At 39.1% G+C, this 19,775-nt stretch overlaps 2 protein-coding genes across 5 annotated transcripts in view; one reads left to right on the forward strand and one right to left on the reverse strand.

Moving 5' to 3' along the window:
* The first annotated feature begins 36 nt into the window (after positions 1-36).
* Positions 37-13,448, forward strand: baiap2l2b (BAR/IMD domain containing adaptor protein 2 like 2b). 3 transcript variants are annotated; one of them, XM_028017261.1, is made up of 15 exons: positions 40-937; positions 1,087-1,151; positions 1,241-1,316; positions 2,334-2,420; positions 3,756-3,817; positions 3,995-4,066; positions 4,610-4,699; positions 4,808-4,939; positions 7,304-7,408; positions 8,456-8,558; positions 8,706-8,913; positions 10,273-10,338; positions 10,732-11,029; positions 11,114-11,157; positions 12,608-13,448. In XM_028017261.1, exons 2-15 carry the CDS (start codon positions 1,098-1,100, stop codon positions 12,681-12,683), a joined length of 1,473 nt encoding a protein of 490 aa, XP_027873062.1. In that variant the 5' UTR covers positions 40-937; positions 1,087-1,097; the 3' UTR covers positions 12,684-13,448. The 3 variants fall into 3 exon arrangements, with proteins under 3 accessions (XP_027873063.1, XP_027873064.1, XP_027873062.1); XM_028017262.1 differs by having other exon boundaries at positions 37-1,151; positions 10,735-11,029; XM_028017263.1 differs by having other exon boundaries at positions 38-1,151; positions 7,304-7,402.
* LOC114144446 (parvalbumin-7-like) overlaps positions 13,192-19,775 on the reverse strand; it is a 39,014-nt gene continuing 32,430 nt past the window's right edge. For both annotated transcript variants that reach the window (XM_028017265.1, XM_028017266.1), the window contains exons 2-5: positions 17,934-18,002; positions 17,476-17,605; positions 17,249-17,358; positions 13,192-13,852 (exon numbers count right to left, since the gene is read on the reverse strand). In XM_028017265.1, coding sequence (XP_027873066.1) covers positions 13,827-13,852; positions 17,249-17,358; positions 17,476-17,605; positions 17,934-18,002 — 335 coding nt within the window. In that variant the 3' untranslated portion in view covers positions 13,192-13,826. The remainder of the gene's footprint in view (positions 13,853-17,248; positions 17,359-17,475; positions 17,606-17,933; positions 18,003-19,775) is intronic.

Consider the following 19,775-nt stretch of genomic DNA (forward strand, 5'->3'; position numbering starts at 1 on the left):
TGTTTTTGCTCTCTAATTTGTGTTATTTACATGAAATATCAAATATAAAAACAGGAGAAATAAAGACATTATGAAAGGTGTTATTTTTATAGCACAGGGTGCGCATTTAAAAGTTCCTCTATGTCTGAAATGACCGCAAGAATGTTAACTCTCTGGATTACTATTGCAGCAGTGTCCACGACAACATCACATTTGCTGTTTCTCTTTTCATCTAAGTTTGATTTGATTGTTATTTTAATTATTGGAAAGCACTGCTATGGTGCAATATTTGCCGACTAATCCTATTTTTAAAATCGGATTAAAATTGCCCGTTTGGAAGAACTTTTTTTTCCTGCTTTTTATGAACCCCAAGAAGCCAAATGTCAAGGATATCGGCTGATATTGTGAAGAGAAATTAAAGGCGTTGCCTTGACAATACTGCTTAATCACAGTCAAAATCTTTAACACAATTTTGCAGTTTTATTTCTGCTCGTATGTTATTGAACGATTATGTTTTTCATAATCATACAGTAGGGAAGACAGAAACCAGAAGTTGCTGATGAAGCACATGTTCTTAAATTTGACAAACCACTGATCTGTTTTGGTGACTTCAAGCTAATTTCAGGTTACAACTGAGGAAAAATCTTAGCAAGAAACCGTTTGAATGACTTGTTTTCTGCCTCCTCGTTGTGTCAGCGGCTGGTTCCACTCCAGCGCAGGTCGTCCCTCAGGTGAGTGGATTCATATGTCATAGAGCGCTCTCCTCTCCTTTCAGGTCTCAGTTTAATATTTCATCCAGTCATATGGGTGCCACCTCCTCCCTTTTCTCCTCTCCACACATGCTTGCTCTCTCTTTCCATGAAAACGGGCGATGACAGGCCAGTTAAGCAGCTCACCGCTGAATGACTAAAGGAGGGACAGAAAAGCGCTACCAGCTTTTAGCCAGCAGAGGAAAGAGGTGAAACTCCAGTCACTTTCTTTGTAGACTCCTAGAAAGGGCCTTCAGATACTTTTTTTTTTTACAAACTTGAATGGGAGTGCAGACTTTTTATTAGACTTTTTATTATACAGTATTTTTGGTGTTTTTCTGTTCTTCCATACCTAAAGAATCGGTCACTATGTCAGGAGTCAGCAGTGATCAATTGCACAAATCAACTTTGAGTGTCTACTCGGTAAGTTTATGATTTTTTTTTCCCCTTGTGAAATAACAGCTAAGTATTGTTTTGTCTTTCCGTTTTATAACTATATTTCTTTGTTCTAGAGCCTGATGGAGCATTTCAACCCGGGTCTTCAGAAGCTTGTTGCTCTTGGAAACAGCTATGTTAAAGCTTTTCAAGGTCAGCGAGTTGATCAGTGCTGGCATGGAAATATGTGTCTTTGTTTTGGTGATGCTTTACTCTAAATTACCAGTTTCATGAAAAAAAGAAAAAAATATTAGAAATTCATGATAAAATATGGAGTTAATCAAATTTTACACAAACTAGTCACATATAAGTTAGAAAACTAAGCAAGGAGAAGATTGTGGCTGGCCTTTGTTCCTAATATTATCCAATATCAGAAGGCTGCTCATAGTCATTATTATTATTATTTTTTATTATCGGGGCCCATCCTCTGATGTTTCATTGAAATTAGCTGATCAGAATAGAGGTCTGAGCTACAATTAATGTAAAACAGGCTTCATATGAATTAATTCAGAAATATGAAAGACTAAAATCAAATTCTGTGCAAAATTTTAGCATTTTATTTTTAATATTTGTCCTAATAATTCAAAGAAACTCAAGAAACAAGTAAATAGACTGACATGCAGTGCTTAATTTTATAGGTAAGAATGAGTTTGTTTTGGGGTACAAAATGGAAGAAAGTCTGGATAAAATGACACCAAAAGACCCACAGACAAATTCAACAAATGGATTCTCTATAGATTAGATCTAACAGGCATTAAAAAGAAAAAAGATTTCAAAATGTTAACAGAATTTATTAAAACATGCTAGTTTAGATTTCGTTTCGTGGCCTTCGTTTAATCTGGATTGTAAGTGAAACACAGGTAACTGGGAGAGCAGCATGCATTGTTAATGCCCCTCTCTTCCTCCTCTTGAAACAAGAACAGGCCTTCAGTCGCGGCGGAGTGTTGTAATACAAAACCCTCCGGCACGAGTCTATTCCTAGACCAGGAGCACGGATCAGGTGTCAGCACTTCAGGATGTATTTTCCTAATGAGTAAGAGCGGGGCTGCCAAGTGACCCAATTAAGTGCATGTTAGAAAAAAAAAAATGTGTGAAGTTACTAAAGAGCCGAAACGTCTGTCTGTAATGTTTCATGTTTGAAATGTTTGCTTCACTGTGTGTTTTTTGCAGCCTTAGCCGGTTGCAGCGAGGCCTACTTCAGCGCTCTGGCCAAGATGGGTGACCAGGCTCTGCACACGCTTTCCTCTCATTCTCTTGGTGAGACAGTTGTCTCTTTTAAATTTGTAATGATTGAATTGACGTATTTTAACTTAATACATCACATTTATCCCCATGAAGATGCACTACAGTAACAACACCGCGCTCTGTTACAGTAGTTTTATTAGTGACAGTTGTTTTGTTGCTGCTTTGTTTATATTGATTGCTGAAAGGTTAGCACAGCATGACAAATGTTGTTCTGCTTTCTAAGGTCAGTTAGAGGACCAGAGTCACCACACACCCTATGGCGTCCTTTGAATTATAGATAAAGACAGTTGTTCAGTTACACTCGGTTTAGTAACTTAACCGTAAACTATAACAGCAGAGATTCCTTGATTATAAATGCTTTGGGAATTTGGCATTGTGTCCACATCATATATTGAGTGCAGACTAAATGAAAACCACAAACTTCAATTTGTTTTATCGGGATCGTATGTAACTGACCGACAAAAATTACTCCTTTATGTCCAACATTGCAAAGGTGTGTTTGTACTCAGCTTCCCTGAATAAATAATTTGTAGAACCATCAATTTTATTTATTTATTGCAATTATGGCTTCAGGTTTTTGGGGGTTTTAATCTTGAACATTTTTGCACAAGTGGATGCTAACATTTTTGTGCCTTCCTGTTTGCAAAATTTCTCAGGCTCAGTCAGATTGGATTGGTCAAAATGTCACCAAACAGCAGTTTAGAGTAAAGCAACTGTCCTTCAATCACACAGTCATCATTTTTAATTTCTTGTCCTGCATGTAGTATTATTAAAAAAAAACCTAAATTACATTTACAGATTTTTTTGTCAAATTTACGTGCCCATTCAGTAAATTAGTATATTATTTAGAAGTCCATTTATTGCAGGAACTTTATCACTAAGTTAACCACAATGTAATGCATTTATACATTTTATTGAGGTTTAATGACACGAAAGTGAAATCTGTCTATCAACTAGAAGAAAGTGATTTGTTGTTTATAGGTGTCACAGTAAATGGTGCTGACTACAAATCCTCGCAAAACCTTTTAGATTTTTAAGAGGAAAAAAAACGGACATTTGATGTTGAGTGACAAAATAAGTGCAAAGCATTTCAATACATCTGAGGAGCACCGTTAAAGGACTGAGATCCTCATAAAGAAAAGTTTTTGCTGATAATAATTCACACAAAATGACGTGTCAATGGATGTTCTGTTGAAAATATGAATTCAAAATTTATATTTTTTCTCACTTGACTGGAATTAAAAAACATCTTAAAAATCTAAGCAGACCTTAAGAAGGGCCATAGCAATAAAATAATCAATCTTTATCACACACATTTAGGATATTTTCTGTTATTCTTTTAAACAGGCGACGTCCTGGTCCAGATATCAGAAACACAGCGACGGCTCTCTGCAGAGATGGAAGGGTTGGTAAGTACATTTCCCATCGAAATGAAAAAAAAAAAACGTTCATCTGGCAAGTGTTTGCAAAATTAGGTAATTCAACACGTTTTTGAAGATTTAGTCAAACAAACGGCTGAAGGTTTACAAACGTTTGTAAGCATGGCTGACGTAGATTGAGCAGAGACGCTTTTCTTCCTGCATCAGTTTCAGTGGTTCCAGATAGAGGTGCTGCAAGCGATGGAGAAGAACGTCAAGCTGGACGGGGAGTACATGGAAGTGAGTTTGGTAGGCCTTACTGGGGCCTAAAATGAGGAATTGTCTTTAGAAATGTTTTTGCAAGAGTTAGTGTTTAAATTTACATTCAATTTACATTTTACTATTCATAAAACCAAATGAATAGTTTGGTCAAGACCAAGTTCATCTAGGCGGTGTGTAGGGGACCACCAGATTCCTCCAAGTTTAGCAGCAGGCTTTTTGTAAATGTGTGATAAATGTTATATCTAGCACAAATCCCTTTAGTTGAACTAACCCAAAAAAGTAACAGAACCACCATAAAACGTTTGTTTATGATCAAGTCACAACAAAAAAAACCAAACATGTAAAAGAATGGCAAAGCTTGGTCTCCGCTGTTGGTTTGTCATCCGCTGCGTTCTGCCAGCCTCTTAATGAGGGAAAAGTTTTTATTTGGAAAACTTGCAACATGCTGCCTCACTGGGATTACTGACAGCCAAGAGGAGCTAATCAACACAAGCATGAACATCACTCATTGGACCGCCATCAGGCAGATTCGGGAGAGTTTAACTGTTTAATTTGCTACAGGGCAGCCGCAGAGTGTATGAGATGGAGGTGAGAAACCAGGCTGAAGCTCTGGAAAAACAACTTAGAAGAGGAACCTTTAGAGACTCTCTGGTACGTCTACAGTGCGCAGACACAGTGCCGAAGTGAAACCTCTGTGCCACTTTTTGCGTCGAAATATTTTACTACGTGTCTTTTTTTTTTTCTATTTTCTTTTTTTAGGAGAACAGTGAATACATGGTTTACCTGAGGCAGAGCCACCAGGAGATCCTGAAGGAGGAGGAACGAAGGTATCGCTTTCTGGCGGAGAAGCACTGCGGCCTCACTCAGTCCCTACTGTTTCTCATAAACAAGGTATATATACTCTTTCAAGTCCCGCTCAGTATGCTGCAGGTTTATTTCAAGTGTGCAGTAAATGCATTTATACAGCTGGCTTCTAGCGCTCTTGCTCTTTATTTCAGGTGTTTGTCTTCATAGTTTATTGTTTTCGTTTGTTTAGATTTATGTGTCATGTTTGTTGCTGCAAAAATAACTATGCTTCAGAATTTAAGACCTCAACTTTACGCCCCACATTTCATGCATATTTGAGACACTGAGGACTGTGAAAAACACAATTTAACGTGTAAAGCACTTTGAACTGCCTTGTTGCTGAAATGTGCTATACAAATAAGCTTGACCTGATAAAGCAAATCATTTCACTCCAGGTGTGTATTTCCTCACACCCTCTATTTAACATTGGTGAAATCTGATATACAGAAGCACACACAGGTGTTTGTATTTAGATGTTTAGAGATGCACTCTATCTTAGGCTGCAGTTTCCACTAAATACATGTTGTATTAGTTAGTATGTTGTACTTTTCAGTGACGTTGTTGTTATGAATGCATATGTTGTTTGCCACTGTGGTTTCTTGGTTTCCTGTCCTCTCTTTCTGCTGGTGTAAAAGCAGATTCCCAGGGTGCTTTCTTGTGTTCTCTTTATCCTTCTTCCTTTTCTCTAGTCCTGTCTCCCTCTCTCCCTTTTAACATTTTGCCCCAACTGTATTCCTTTCTTTTTTCTCTTCTCCGCTTTCTTTCACCGTGTCCATTGCTTTTGAAATAAACCTGAACCAATTTCTAATTAAGTTTTATAATGAAGGGTGTCACTTAAATCACCTGCAAGACTAAGACAAGACATTGAGTTATGACCGTTGGCGTTGAGCCTTTTGAAAAAGGAGGAGTTCCTGTGATTGAATGTCAATTATTACCGGGGGTGACAATGGAGGTAGTGATGTGAGTTATGGTGGTTGTGGCACTGCTGTAGTAACTTGCTGTGCTGAGGCTGTCATGGCGCATGTCTGCATAGAGTTAAATTTTTTGCCTTTGCTATCTGGTCTGATTGTGTGGGAGAGGGTCGGTGTCTATGTGTGTATCTTTTATTATCTGCTGGGGATCCCTCGGTAGTACTGTGTGGAGCAGAGCGATATTCGTGGAGAAATGTGTTAAGCATTTGCTTTCACGGGATACTTTGACTGTCTGATACTCAAACTACTGTTCCCAGAGTATGCATAAAATGGTCGGCTGTTGAAGTTGATTGAGCCCATAAAGGTGCTATGTTTCTGTGTTTGCAGCTCATGTGTGTTAGGAATTTAGAGAACTGACCACTGCTGGAAGGAGGTGCGTTGTATGTGTTGAGGACTTCTGAGAATCTCAAGCATTGAGAATATCTTGTCCAGGACAGGGATATCGGTATTAGCTGAAGCAGATCTGACAACCTTCACTACGGGATAATGGGTGTACTCTTCCATGATCACCAGCAGACACTCGCCAGTTGGGAGTGGGCCGTAGAAATCTGCTCTGACCATGTGAGTTTCATCTCTCTACGAATGAGCATGTCTACTGTGTCTCTCATCATTCTTTCCAAGTTAATAAAGGATGAATCCTAGGCCAACTGGGGATTGAGGTGGATCAAAATACGACATGATCTTCTCACTGGTCAAACTGTCCTTAAACGCCTGCAGTTCTTTTGTATGGGCCCCTGTGCCATGGTGTGTCTTTATTAGTCAGGTCATAGAGCGGTGCAAAGTCTTTGATAAAACATGAGCAAAATATCGCCATACCAAGCAGTCTTCTCACCTCTGTGGGAATGATCGGGGGGCACTCGCTTCCTTAATGGGGTTTGCAGATATGTCCTCAGCCTGAAAAATGAATCCAAAGAATTCCCGGCTGAACTTGTTGACACTTGTTTTTATTCAGGTTATGGCCTTTCTCTTTGAGTCTAAGAAGAACTGCTGCTGCTTTGGCATTGTGCTCTATTTGGGTTCATCGGGGTCCATGAGGCTTCTGGCACTGTATCTGTTTTGCCCCTTCTGTGTTCATTCAATAGCATAACAGAAAATGTCTTATTGAGACAGAAACCCAGTTGATAATGTATGTTTTTTAATTTATTGATCCTGATGCCTGTTTTGCCAGTCAGGCATGTTTGAGATAGATTTTGCTGCAGCCTCAGTACTGCTGCTTTCATCCTCCCTTCCTGCAATTTCTTACTCCAGCCAACACATTGATTTTTCTTTTTTATTTCTGTTCCAGCCGTGTAATATCATGTTAATTGCTTGCTTATCTAATAAAACTCAACTCTCAATGTGCAAATTTCTAATTTGCTGATGCTTATGCGCTAATCTTGTTTCACCCTGATTGTTTTTGTGATTTAATGAGGCGCTCAATTCCCCCGTCTGCTTTCAGACCGGCGGATCCCTCCAGCAGAAGGCAGATGGATGGAAAGAGAAAGTGAACGAGACCAAGGGGTCCAGATCACGCACTCCAACTCATGTAGATCAAGAGGTGCAGGTGCTAACACCGTTATTGTTTTTTAATGTCAGTTATTGTTTTATTGACCACAGTTAATACTGCTTTGATAAATAAGTCTCTAAGATAGATAGATAGATAGATAGATAGATAGATAGATAGATAGATAGATAGATAGATAGATAGATAGATAGATAGATAGATAGATAGATAGATAGATAGATAGATAGATAATTAGCAAAGTTGCTCATTAGATAATAAGCTAGTAGGATGCTTAGCGGGATTATTAAGCTTATTAACTCATTGAACAATCAATCAAGTATCATTATTTGCATTCATTGGACGTTTCACTTGTTTAAAAATACATTTCTCACTATGTACACATGTAACTATGTTCAGTTGCCACGGCAACTTAACCGTAACATTAAGCTAACAGCAGGAATGACATTAATGTTTTTTTCTAAGCAGAGCTGTTGACAAACATGTCAGCTGTACTTGATAAATCCATCTATAGATAGATGGATGTATCACATTTATAGAAGGTGGAAACATGAAGGACTGGAATTAAAATGTCTTGATAATCAAATAAGTGTCACAGCTGCCTTTGGTTTTGTTAACAGATGTTTCTTACTGTGAAAGTATTTCAGGGAATTCAGCAGGTACTCTCACAGATGAAGAGACTCTGGTATGGACTAAATTATGTCATCACTTTGTAGCATAGTTCTTTGTTGCGGTATTAAAGTAAACACAATCTCTAAAGGTCACTTCTCCTAACATCATGGATCAAATTCAGCTCATGTAATTTACAAAAAGGCTTTTAACTGAATCTAAAGACCCTGAAAAGAGAGGGTTGAAAAAATTAAACCAGTTTTTCAACGGTTTTTTTATTTATTTTTTGGTTGGTACATATTCCCTAACTAAATCCTGCACCCACACTACATCATTTAACTTCTATAAACTTATCTATAAAACACAATCAGATTTTTTTCTGACTCTATGTCCATGCAGGGACATAGAGTCCATGCAGAAAAAAATCTGCATGGACATAGAGTTCGTCTCATTTATAATCGGTTTGTTTTATGTGCAAAGCTGCGAGGCTCGGTCAGCTCTCTGCTGCAGACAGTCACCAGGGATGAGGATATGTCCTGGGCCAGGCGGGAGCAGTTGGCACTGGGTAAAGTGCCATCTAGAGGTAATAGAGGGAAATACGAACTGCTACTGTTGCATCTTAGTATACATTATTAATGGATGACATTTCGACCCCAAAAAGTAGCAAAAATCCTTCAAGGCTTTTTGTTTTCTAACTTTATGATTTCATCCTTGTGTTCACTTTCTCCAGCACCGTCTCCCCTTCCCAGTCGCTCTCGCTCCAGTTCAGTGGGGGAGTCACTGGGTTTGGGAGGAGGAAGGCCCATGAGAGCCCTGGTGTCTCACCCCTCCTCATCCAACCCGAAGCTTTTGCCTTTTAACAGAGGAGAGACTGTCATCGTGCTAGTCCAGGAGCCACGAAACGGCTGGCTGTACGGACGCGCAGAAAGCAGCCTGCGGTGAGCTGAGTCAGCTGTGTGCAGACAGACGCATCCAGAAGTGACAGACTGATTATAGTTCATCCTCATGTTCAGTGAATTAACCTGTTTTGTACAAGGATATATAGGCAAGGTGGCTGTTCACCTTTTGACTCATTCTTGTGTTTGACAGTGAAACAGTGTTTCTTCAAACCTCAATGCACAATGTAGAGGCAAAGTTTCTATTGAATGTATCATGACTAATCATTATTACACACACAATTCATTTTCCACAAAAGCTAAAGCAAATATCTTCACAGGGCCTTGAAAGTATTCACATGCACATTTTTATCCCATTACAACTAGAAACGTTTTATGAAGGTCCTATGTGATCAACCAACAGAAAGTGGTGCACAGCTATGAAGTAAAACTTAACGGGAAAAAAAAATTTTCTGAAAAATTAACAAACTAAATCCTGAAAAGTTCAGACTGATTTTATGCTTAACTCTTTTTACGCTGGTACCCCTTATTAAAATCTAGTTAAACTAATCGCCTTCAGTCTTCACCTAGTGAGTAAGTAGTCCACCTGCGTGTAATTTAATCTTAAAGAGCATTACTGAGCAAACAGCAGCAAGGAACACAACAGGCATACCAAAAATAAAGTTGTGGAGAAATTAAAGCATGATATAAGAACATCTACAAACTTTTAACTTCAGCTAATAGAGCGCTGTTCATCCAGACGTAGGAAGTCCATGGCATAACTACAAACCTGCTAATCACTAAACTGATGCAAAACGAGAAGATTATTGGACAGTTAACCAACCAAGTGGACCATATTAACTCTGGATGAGCTGCAATCTGACAATCTGCATAAGGACTAGAATATCGCTGGTCATAGATGCTCTGTCTGTAAGATGCACAAAACTAGTAGACATACAGTATATCCCAAAACACATAGAGCTGTAATTACAGCAGAGCATGATTATGCAAATAAGTGACTCGAGAAGCTGAATGGAAATGTACCCGACATGCATCAGATTCAGGACTGTGAAAAAAAAAACTGAAATATTTTTTTTTAAAAATAAAGGAAAAAAACTGCATTAAATTTATAGCAAATAAACAAAATAAAAAAGTAAATCAAACACAAAAAGGCTACATAAAATGTATAACAATAAAAGAAAGAAAAACAAAAGTCTCAAAGTCTTGGATTAGAACTTTGAAGATGATAAAAAAAAAAGTTAAAAAAAAGAAAGAAAGAAGTCCAATGATTATGAATTCTCTTGCAAGGTACAAGAGTACCAGAGGTACCAGAGGTACCAGAGGTACTAGAGGTACTAGAGGTACCAGAGGTACTAGAGGTAATAGATTTGACCTAATCTGTTTTGTTTCATGTCTCCTCAGTCAGGGCTGGTTTCCTGCTGCATATGTGTCTCCAGCTGAAGATTTCTCCAACACTTTATCAACCAGGTGGGAACTCCTGTCTCTCAACAATCCTCATTTTTATGCATTTGTAACTCCACTGTCAAATACCTACTCATTCATTACTCATTCAATTATATGTGTAAATATGTATAATCTGAGCCATAGTTAGGTTAGACAATTGGGATTAGGATTTAATGAGCTTTGCCTTCGTCCTGCTCCTTGATATAAAAGGTTTGTTGTTTTATGTTTGATTATTATTATTACATATTTTTTTGTGTTTTCCTAATAATTTCATATTTACTCTGACATTTTACTTGTTCAAAATAAATAAAAATATAATTTCATTCCATTCTCACCTTTCTCATATTCCTTCTCTCCAAGAAAAAAGTTCAGTTATATATAATATTTCTTTTTCCACATATGCTTCCTGTAACGCAGCAGCGTTTCTCTCAGAAGTCACAGCATGAACAGTCTTCTGGACACCGACGCTCACAGCGAACAGCCAGAGGTCAAGGGCTACGGCGACGTCCCGCCCCCGGCGACACCCAGCCGCAGGGCGTCGGCGGACGTCCGGCCGGTTTCTCCGGCGCCCGACAGGCGGACGGAACCAGCGATAGAGACAAAACTTCCACCTCCGCCTCCGCAGCAGAGTTTGAATCTCAGAAGAAGCTCTGTGGACGTGCGATCCGTCTCCCCCGTCCCAGACAGGAAGGGGGACATGACGGCTGATGTTCAGGTGTTTTTAGTTACATTGTCTGTTTTCTGCAAATGAACTGTTCTATTCTTAATCTGTTTTTTTGTTTGTTTGTTTTTTTACTAGGCATTGTCTCCACATGGGCAGCCTGATAACCCTTTGTTTCCAAGGTAAATTTATATCTGAAAGCAAAACCTATACCAGAAAACATTTGGTGTAGGTTTTTTGGGGGGTTAATTCGTCATGTTGGAAACGAAAGAAGTGGAAATATAAATGTAGTTCATTATTCCCTCCTCTGGTCAGAGTAAAAGCTTTTTTGTGTCCCCAACAAAGCTTGTGGCAAACTGCACAAACTTATTCCAAACAAACTAGTTCCTTTATTTCTCTTCACAGTTGCAACAGTGACCCGAATATTAACTATTAACTTAACCAGAATATTTACAACCCTCCGCTTCATACACGAACATGTCTCTCAACCACTTTGAAAACATTTTTTTTCCTCCCTTTGACATCATTATCTTTCTCCCTCCTTTGATTTTTACTCTCTAGCTTTTTTTTTCTGCCTCCCCATCTTTCGCTGCTTGTCGACAAGTGACAACACGATTAAAACCTAACGAATGTGCCCCAGCGTATGTGGGGGAGCGATAGTTATGGAGGTGATTGAGCTGATGGGCGCCCAACCAGTGACATGCCTCTGTTATTGATCATAACATTTACACACACAAGCTGCTGTTAAACACAGAAATGAAGACTACGAGTATTTATCCACCAATTGCTACGGCGCTCGCTTTAGCTCAGCACCCATGTGTGTCATCTACTGCAGAGTCACTTTTTGTACCACTGTTTGCAAGGCACTTTACTAGCTGTTTAATTAGCTCTGTACTTAGGCAAAATCACTGTTTAATGCTCTTAGAATAAGAGTTATTAGATGCACAAATTTCATTTGCTGAGTACTATTGACACAAATGGTATGTTCTGTAAAACACTTTGACTTTGTGGTATTTCCAGCTACTGTAAAACCAAATTAGTAATCATCGCTAAAGCAGCACACAGTGAGTGATTGCACTGGGATGTCTAGTTTAGAAAAAAATCAAAAACCAAAACAATCTAGCTCTGTTTACATAAATTCTTGTGTCCAAGCTGATCCATTACTTAAGAACTCAAGGTTTTAAAACTAGAGGTTACGAGTAATTAACTGAATCATCAGTAATCGTTGCTCATGTTTATCAGTGTTCAGTTCTCATGTTTTGATAGAATTGTTAATTAAAGCAAATACTTATTTTGAGTAGCTTACAGTTGGTCTCAGCCTTTTGCAAAATAACGAAAATATCGGCAACGATGGCTCAACTTATTATGCAAAAGAAAGTATTGGTTTACAGTGCATTCTCAGCCCCAATCCTGACAGATCATTTCTAAAACTGCTCAGACTTTGGGTTGTAGCAGGTCGAGCGGCGCAGCCTCCTGAATCAGAGTCCACCTCCCCTCGTGTTTGGATCGTCGTGGTGTGGATTTCCTTACCTGGATCGTGTGGACATGTTTGAATACCTCGCCGTGCGCCAGCAGGAGCCAGCTGAGCGCGTGCGGTGTTGTGTAACATTTTCCATCACGCTCTCGTTTCAGGGGCACAAACCCGTTCGCCACCGTGAAGCTTCGTCCGACTACGACCAACGACAGATCCGCTCCTCGGATCCACTGAGCGGATCCGAGCAGAGCTCCGTTTCTCAAACTCTGGCATCGGGGCATGAAGGCAGCGTGTGCATCTTTAAAACGTGAACGCCCTGAACTCTGATGGACAGTGACATTTCTTTGCACGGTGTAGAAAATGCAGAGCCATACCTCGTTATCTGAATTATTTAAACCACAAACCGGAGAAGCTGCTTTAGCAAGTCTCTGTGTAGTAATTAAGAGTTTATGTTGTTTTGTTTTGTTTTTGTCTCCTGTAGTACGGATGTAAAAGGAACATTTAGACTTACTGTTGTCTAAAAGTACCGTTTTTTTCTCATTAAATGGGAGAATATTGCTTGCTGTTTTATTATTCCTTCTGCCTCATAGTCAGTCAACATACTGCATTTAAATTTGTATTAGTTTGTTAAATCACATACAACCAAACCAAATAAATTGAATTCCCCGTCTTTTAAAAGTTTTTAGCTGCTTGCTTTTGTGACAGTTACCTTTTATGCGCACCAACAAGTGAAGACACGGTATCTCAAATGATTTTTTATTATCATTTCGTACTGGCGTCTTCTCTCTTCACAGTTCTCCTTACATACGATTCTTTTTTTCTTTTTTTTAACCACGTCATCTGATCAGAGTTTGGAAGTGAGGAGGAGGTGGAGGTGGAGGAAGGGACAGAGGAGAGAAGAGGAAGGTCAGGGAGGGTGGAGGAGGAAGAGCAGTGGGAAGAAAGTGATCTGATGCACAAACAGCCAGAAATAAAAACCAGCGAAGAAGACAGAATGCACAAGAAGTTGAGCTTAAAGGAGCCTTGAACATCTACACCACCTACAGCACTATCACCACCCGTTTTCATATCACAAACTATCCTCATTTGTGGTAAGTAATGATTCCTAAATCTGTACAGCATGTTTAGTTAAACAAATATATATATATATATATGTATATATTATGAAGGAGACACTGATGCGCTGCCGGTGTGATTCTCTTCGGTGTCACTCCCAGGTAGCCCGTCACCGTTGGCGTTCCGAAGAGAACGGGCCTGGCCTGACTCCGTAAGTGGGGTCCGGAGGGAGGCAGGGAGGGTATGGAGGAGGGCGTTTACAAATGTGGGGACGAAGAGACGGAGGAAGAAGAACGGGGGTGAATTTCAGATATCCGCCTTTTACTCATGCACCAAGGCCTCAAACTCTGAAAATGCAGAGAAAGACAAATGGGTCACCTACACCGCCGCCCTGGCGCACCAACATGGCACTGCAGATCATGAATAAATGATTCCTATATGTGGCAGTAGGGCACTGAAATCACACCTGAGAGTTATAAGTCGGGTTTTCTAAAATAGTTTTTAGACTGTATGGAGCTTCCATTAATCCAGCTGAAAGATGACTGCAGCACTTTTCCATTGCTTACAAGAAAAAACAGATTTGGATGTTGAAATGTTTTATAAAATAGCAACGAAGTGGAAGCTAGACAACACTTACCAATCGTTTTTATTACGTTATTGCTGTTTTCTAAGCATAACATGTTATAATTTAACAGTAGCCTGCATCTTTGTTGATTTTCTGTGTTGAATAAAAGCAGCTGGATCAAGTTATGCAATTCGTCTTACATACCTGCGTTAATATCTCCATTAAGTGGAATTGTGGCATTTTACTCAGTGATATTATATTGTAAGAACATCACGCCAGCCCATGCTTATCTCAACAATATTTAAAACCACCATACAACTAGGGGTTGAACGACTACATATTTTTTAAGGTCGACTACATCATGATAATAGTCGAGTCGATGTCGACTAGTCGCGGTGACGTCATAGTGACGTAAGCGCAAAAACCCTTCACAACTACTTGGAGGCTATATTAGCTATTTTCACGGCAGATATTGACACCCACCCCCCCCCACACACACACACACACATACACACACACACACTCTCTCCCCTTCTCCTGCTTTTACTAAGTCTATTATGGAGATTCTTCGTGAGCAGCGGGGAAAAGTTTGTTGCACAAAGTCGGGTCTGACTTTTTTTTTCTAAACACCGGCTGATGCTGATGATCTCTGGATAGTTACTATAGGAGTCAAATTATCACACTGACTACATGGTGCTTTTGGAACATCACAAGCCAAACTTGTTATGAACGGATCCCGTTTGGTTACAGCTGAATTCAACGAAACCACCTGCTTCTCCTCCGCCCGATGCGCGGCAGGCAGGAAGTTCTGCTGACTCAGCAGATTGAACGATTTAAGATATTTTCTAGTCAACGTCAACATGATAAAAGTCGAGTCGATGTCGAGTTGACTAGTCGTTGTGACGTCATAGCAACGCAAGACGCAAAGCTTTGGAGTAACGTACAGGCTTTATTACCCGTTTTCACGGAAAAATGCGGCATTTACACAGAACAGCAACAAGTGAAACAACAAAACATCGGGATAGTTTATGATAAATAATAAGTTGCTGGGAAACCAACATTCAAAAGGAAACGCACATCTTTTAGATGGCATGTAAAAACAATAAAAAGAGGTGGCGCGGGGGCGGGTAAATAAAGTTCACTCGCTGTCAATATTCTTTTCGCTAAGAGTTCGCTAAGAGCACATTGTCATACAAGGACCCAGTAATTTCTACCTGTTTGACAAGATGCGGGCTTGTCCTCGATCTGTTTTGAAGACGCCATTTTGTAGCCAGTGTTCTGTCAGATCAGCTGTCAGAGTGTCATACACTTCTGACAGCTGATCTGATGACACTTCTAAGCACAAAGTGTCATTCTTAGCACGAACTCACGGCTATATATATGTCAGACAAGTATACACTGTCATTACCAACTACAGGCTTTTATTTAATCAGCAGCTGTCATTACCACAGATCTTTATTTAATCAGCAACATAATGTATTAGTTAGATCGTCGTGACAAAGACACTCGGGAGCCGGCTAAGTGACATCCTTAGCGGGAAGGGGGCGAGTTTTAGACGATCGTGTTTTGTAGTGGACTGCAGCTGCAACTCCATCTCCTTTTAAAAACACTGTAAAACCACAAATATGCATTCATCTACATATCATTTAAACTAATGTATTAACTTATTTTTCTTGTGTCTTGTGACGTATACTGTGCTGTCAGATCAGCACAGGCTGTCACCACCGGCAATCACATGACTGCGACTAGTCGACATGAAATGTAAAAACTCGCGAGACGTCCTAGAGTCGACTAGTCGACTAGTCGACTAGTTGGTTCAACCCCTACATACAACTTTGCAGTTTTAATTTGAATTTAGTTGACAATATAATCAAGTTAAACACTTCATAGCACTTTTTAAACTGAAGTGAAACTCAAAGTGTCAAATCAGTGAAAACCAAAGCAAACTGATTCAAAAAGTTTGTGTATCATAAAAAATACTTTGTAGTGGGAGAAAAGGAATTCAGTGAAAAGTTCTTGACAAAAACAATTTTGAAACTATTTGATTAGCAAGGAAATGCTTTGATTGTCGTACTCCTGCCATGCAGTTTTGTGTTTGCTCAGCGCGTCACTAATGTGCAACCATGAGAGTCTGTAAATAAATAAGACTCCAGCATAAACCTTTTGTTTCACACAGTAGCCTCTGTAACTGGATCACTGGGCTACGCCAGGCTTCTGCAGAGATGTCAAAACATTCAAAACGTTTAGCATGTACGATGCTATGTAGACTTCCTATATATATATATCGCAGATAGCTATCACTGCGACTAAATTCTCATCCTTAATGTCTTACTAATGACCTGTAGTAACATCAACTAATCTCATGCTGCACTATGCAGATGCTCTGTCTGCGCAGACGACTTGCCTGAGCATGCTGAATGTTTGGAGTGGCTGACACGGCAGCGGGGTTGGGAATGTTTTCTGTTTGATTCCTCTAAGAATCATTTGATCACATGGGGGCCCTGATACGCTGCACACTGAGTAGTGAGCATTCAGCCCAACATGGTGGAGTAATCATTAAGCTTTATGTGTGTGATAGAATTTGATGTTTTACAAAATGTACTTTAAGAACCTAAAACACAGTTTTAGTTGGACCAACATACATGACAAAATAAGAAACCATGTGATCACAGCTTGAAACAGGTTCCTGTATTTTTACCAAATTAAAGAAGGAATTGTTATCTACTCATATTAATCTCTTTCATTATGAACATTATGTTTACACTTGAAAATCCTCCTTTTTTTACAAAGCGATTCACAGTATGTTGTAATTAAAAAGTTAATTTTATGTTATGTGGAAAAGTGCTTAGATTATCAAAGAATCAACATTTCATTGTTTTTTCATATAGTGCTATGTTTAATTACATTCTTTGTTAATGTAAAATAATATTTTGTGGCCTCCTTTGCAGCTGTTTGTCATGATAATGTCGGATTTCTAAACATTTTATCAAGAATGATTTAAGAAGCTGCCTTAAAGCTTAAAACATTATAACTCATTGCACCTGAATTATAAATCTGAATACAGTGGCCACTTCAAATCTAAGAAAAAAAATCTCTTGTGCTTTGAAGAACCCCACTTTGTTGTATCATTCTATTCCTTTCCCAGTAATAAAATGTGTGACTTTCTTTCTCTTCTCACCATCAATGCCAATTTTTCCATCTCCATCTTTGTCTGCGGCTGTGATGAATGCTTTTGTCTCATCATCCGTCAGGTCCCTGCCGTCCTTCGAAAATCCCTTCAGCACAAACCTGAGACAAACACGTTATTCCAAATACAGATCACACACACAAAGTGCATAACACACGTTAATGTCTCGTGTGCATCTCATTTCAAAACAGCTTTATTTTTGTGTTTTTCCATCTCACTTGAGCTCCTCTTCCTCTATGAATCCACTACCGTCCACATCCAGAACCTGGAAGACCTTCTTGACGTTTTCAGCTGTCATGGCCTTCATTCCCACCATCTCAAAGAACTTCCTTGGGTCGAAGGTTTCCGCTAGGAAAGTTGAAGGAAAAGACACATTGAGTTTTTAGAGTGTCTGGATTGGCTGCATCTTTTGGAAGAGGCTTTTTAACCCTCTCGCGATCTTTGAGCGACGCTCAGGAAAAGCGCAGCAGATGTCACTGTCGGACAGCAGGAATGCTTGGTTGACCGTCAGACCATAAATTCCCAAAACCACACACAAAAAAACTTTTAAAAGCGCACGCCGGACCGCGCCACAGGATGAAAAGCTTCAAATGACCCCATTTCCTAAGATCGAGGGAAGGTTAAAATAGCAGTCTGATCAACACTTTTATCTTGAGAGAATAAAATGGTAACAAACCTGAAAAGGCATCAAGAGCTTTCTTGATCTCCTCAGGTTTTAAAAGATCTGTCATTACCATTCTGCCGGCTGGAGAGAGAAGAGGAGAAGACGTTTAAGGCATAATTTAGGTTGGGTTTTTGAAACCTTTCCTAAACTCTGCATGGTTTTAGTTTAAGTGACACAGAAAGAAAGGGACATTCCTGCTCTTAACAACAAAAATGAGACATGTTGGTTAGAATGCTGTCTTTTCAACATCTTTTGAAAATAAAAATAAAAAGACACGTTTTTTTTCCATTCCACTGCAGTGATCTTTAGCTGTCAATAGGTGTCACAAGCCATTAGAGGGAGTTCTTGCTTCTTGAATCGGGGTAATGTTGATGAATTTATCTGGTCTGTTTCAAACAACTGAGTCCTTATATCCTCAGAGACCAGAAACATGCGTCTCTGTGCTTTCTCACTCACTATGGAGTCTTGGAGAGCATATTTAGGACTGACACACACACAACTGTCCCTGTTGGGGACATGTCAACAGTCCCTCTGCAAGCTGGACTGTCTTGAGTCCAACAAACTGTCTCCCCTTCCTGACCAAATGACAGAGTGACAGAATAAGCACAGGGATTTACAGCCTTCCTCTTTCTCTCCCTCCTGTTTACTTGTTCTCAACTTTCTTGACACCTATCATGTTTCTGACTTTTGGCAACAAAAGCCAATTAGTGTGGATCCATTTGTGCATTTGAACACGTCTAGAAATCTTATGCTTTTAAAAAAAGTTTTAATTACTATTATTTGCTGATATCCTGTAAACAGAACGCCATTGTAGGCCAGACAGTTCAGACCGAAAGCTGCAGCTAATTTCACCTGGAGGGAACTTTTACCAAAACAGTGTCAGGTTGCGCTGGATCTTCATGTCCTGTCAGGGAGCGTAAAGGTAAACACGCTGGGGAAAAATACCAAGACAGCCGGACGTGTTCTGTGGTCAGCAACTCAAAAAAGTTAGAAAACTCTGGAAAAAATTATTAAAAACAACATGTTTAATTTTTTTATTTGAAATTGTCCCGAGAAATGCTGGCTGAAATAAAAACGTATTCATGTTTCTTAGGAATTTTGTTGTTTTTTACATTCTGGAGCGTTAACATGTAATGTATATGTTGAGTCAATGGGAGGAAGCTAATAGAACAACTCTTCAGGTTTACAAGCTAAACTGGTTGTATTAAGCGGGAAACATTGGCCACTTTTGCAACATTTCTTTTTCACTTATCAGTGATGAAAGATCAATTCACATCCTTAAATTGATCTTTAAAGATGTACATTTGTTCAAATGTTAATGTAAATTTGTTCACGTTACATGAACAAATGTAACATTGTCCTGAAATAAAAACGTATTCATGTTTCTTAGGAATTTTTGAAACTCACACATTAGGGTCAAAATATACACTATTTGGCGTTACTAAACCATGTTTGTGCCACATTTCTCTTCACAAAGAAAAATGTAAAATTAACCCTGAAAAATACACAAAACCACAAAAAAGAGAAGAAAAGCAGAATTATTTTAATCTCAGACATTTTCTAGAAAAGTAATCAGAAAAAAGTTTCTGAGTTTTTCTTTTTCTTCCAGAAATCTGGAAAACATTTTTTTACCTACAACTGTTAAAAAAACAAAAAAAAAAACCAACCTACACGACAGTGTATTAGGGCAAACGCCGTCATGCAAAACAGACTTGAATAAGATATAAAATTTCTGCTGATTACTCTTAGGAAAAAGACAGAATAATTTTAAAATGTTTTTTTCTCCCTGGGCTAAAGAGGAAAACACCAGCTGACCTAAAGCACTTAAAGGAATTCCAGCCCACATTATACTTG

Source organism: Xiphophorus couchianus, chromosome 5, assembly GCF_001444195.1.
Source record: "Xiphophorus couchianus chromosome 5, X_couchianus-1.0, whole genome shotgun sequence".
In the NCBI taxonomy this organism is placed as follows: Eukaryota; Metazoa; Chordata; class Actinopteri; order Cyprinodontiformes; family Poeciliidae; genus Xiphophorus; species Xiphophorus couchianus.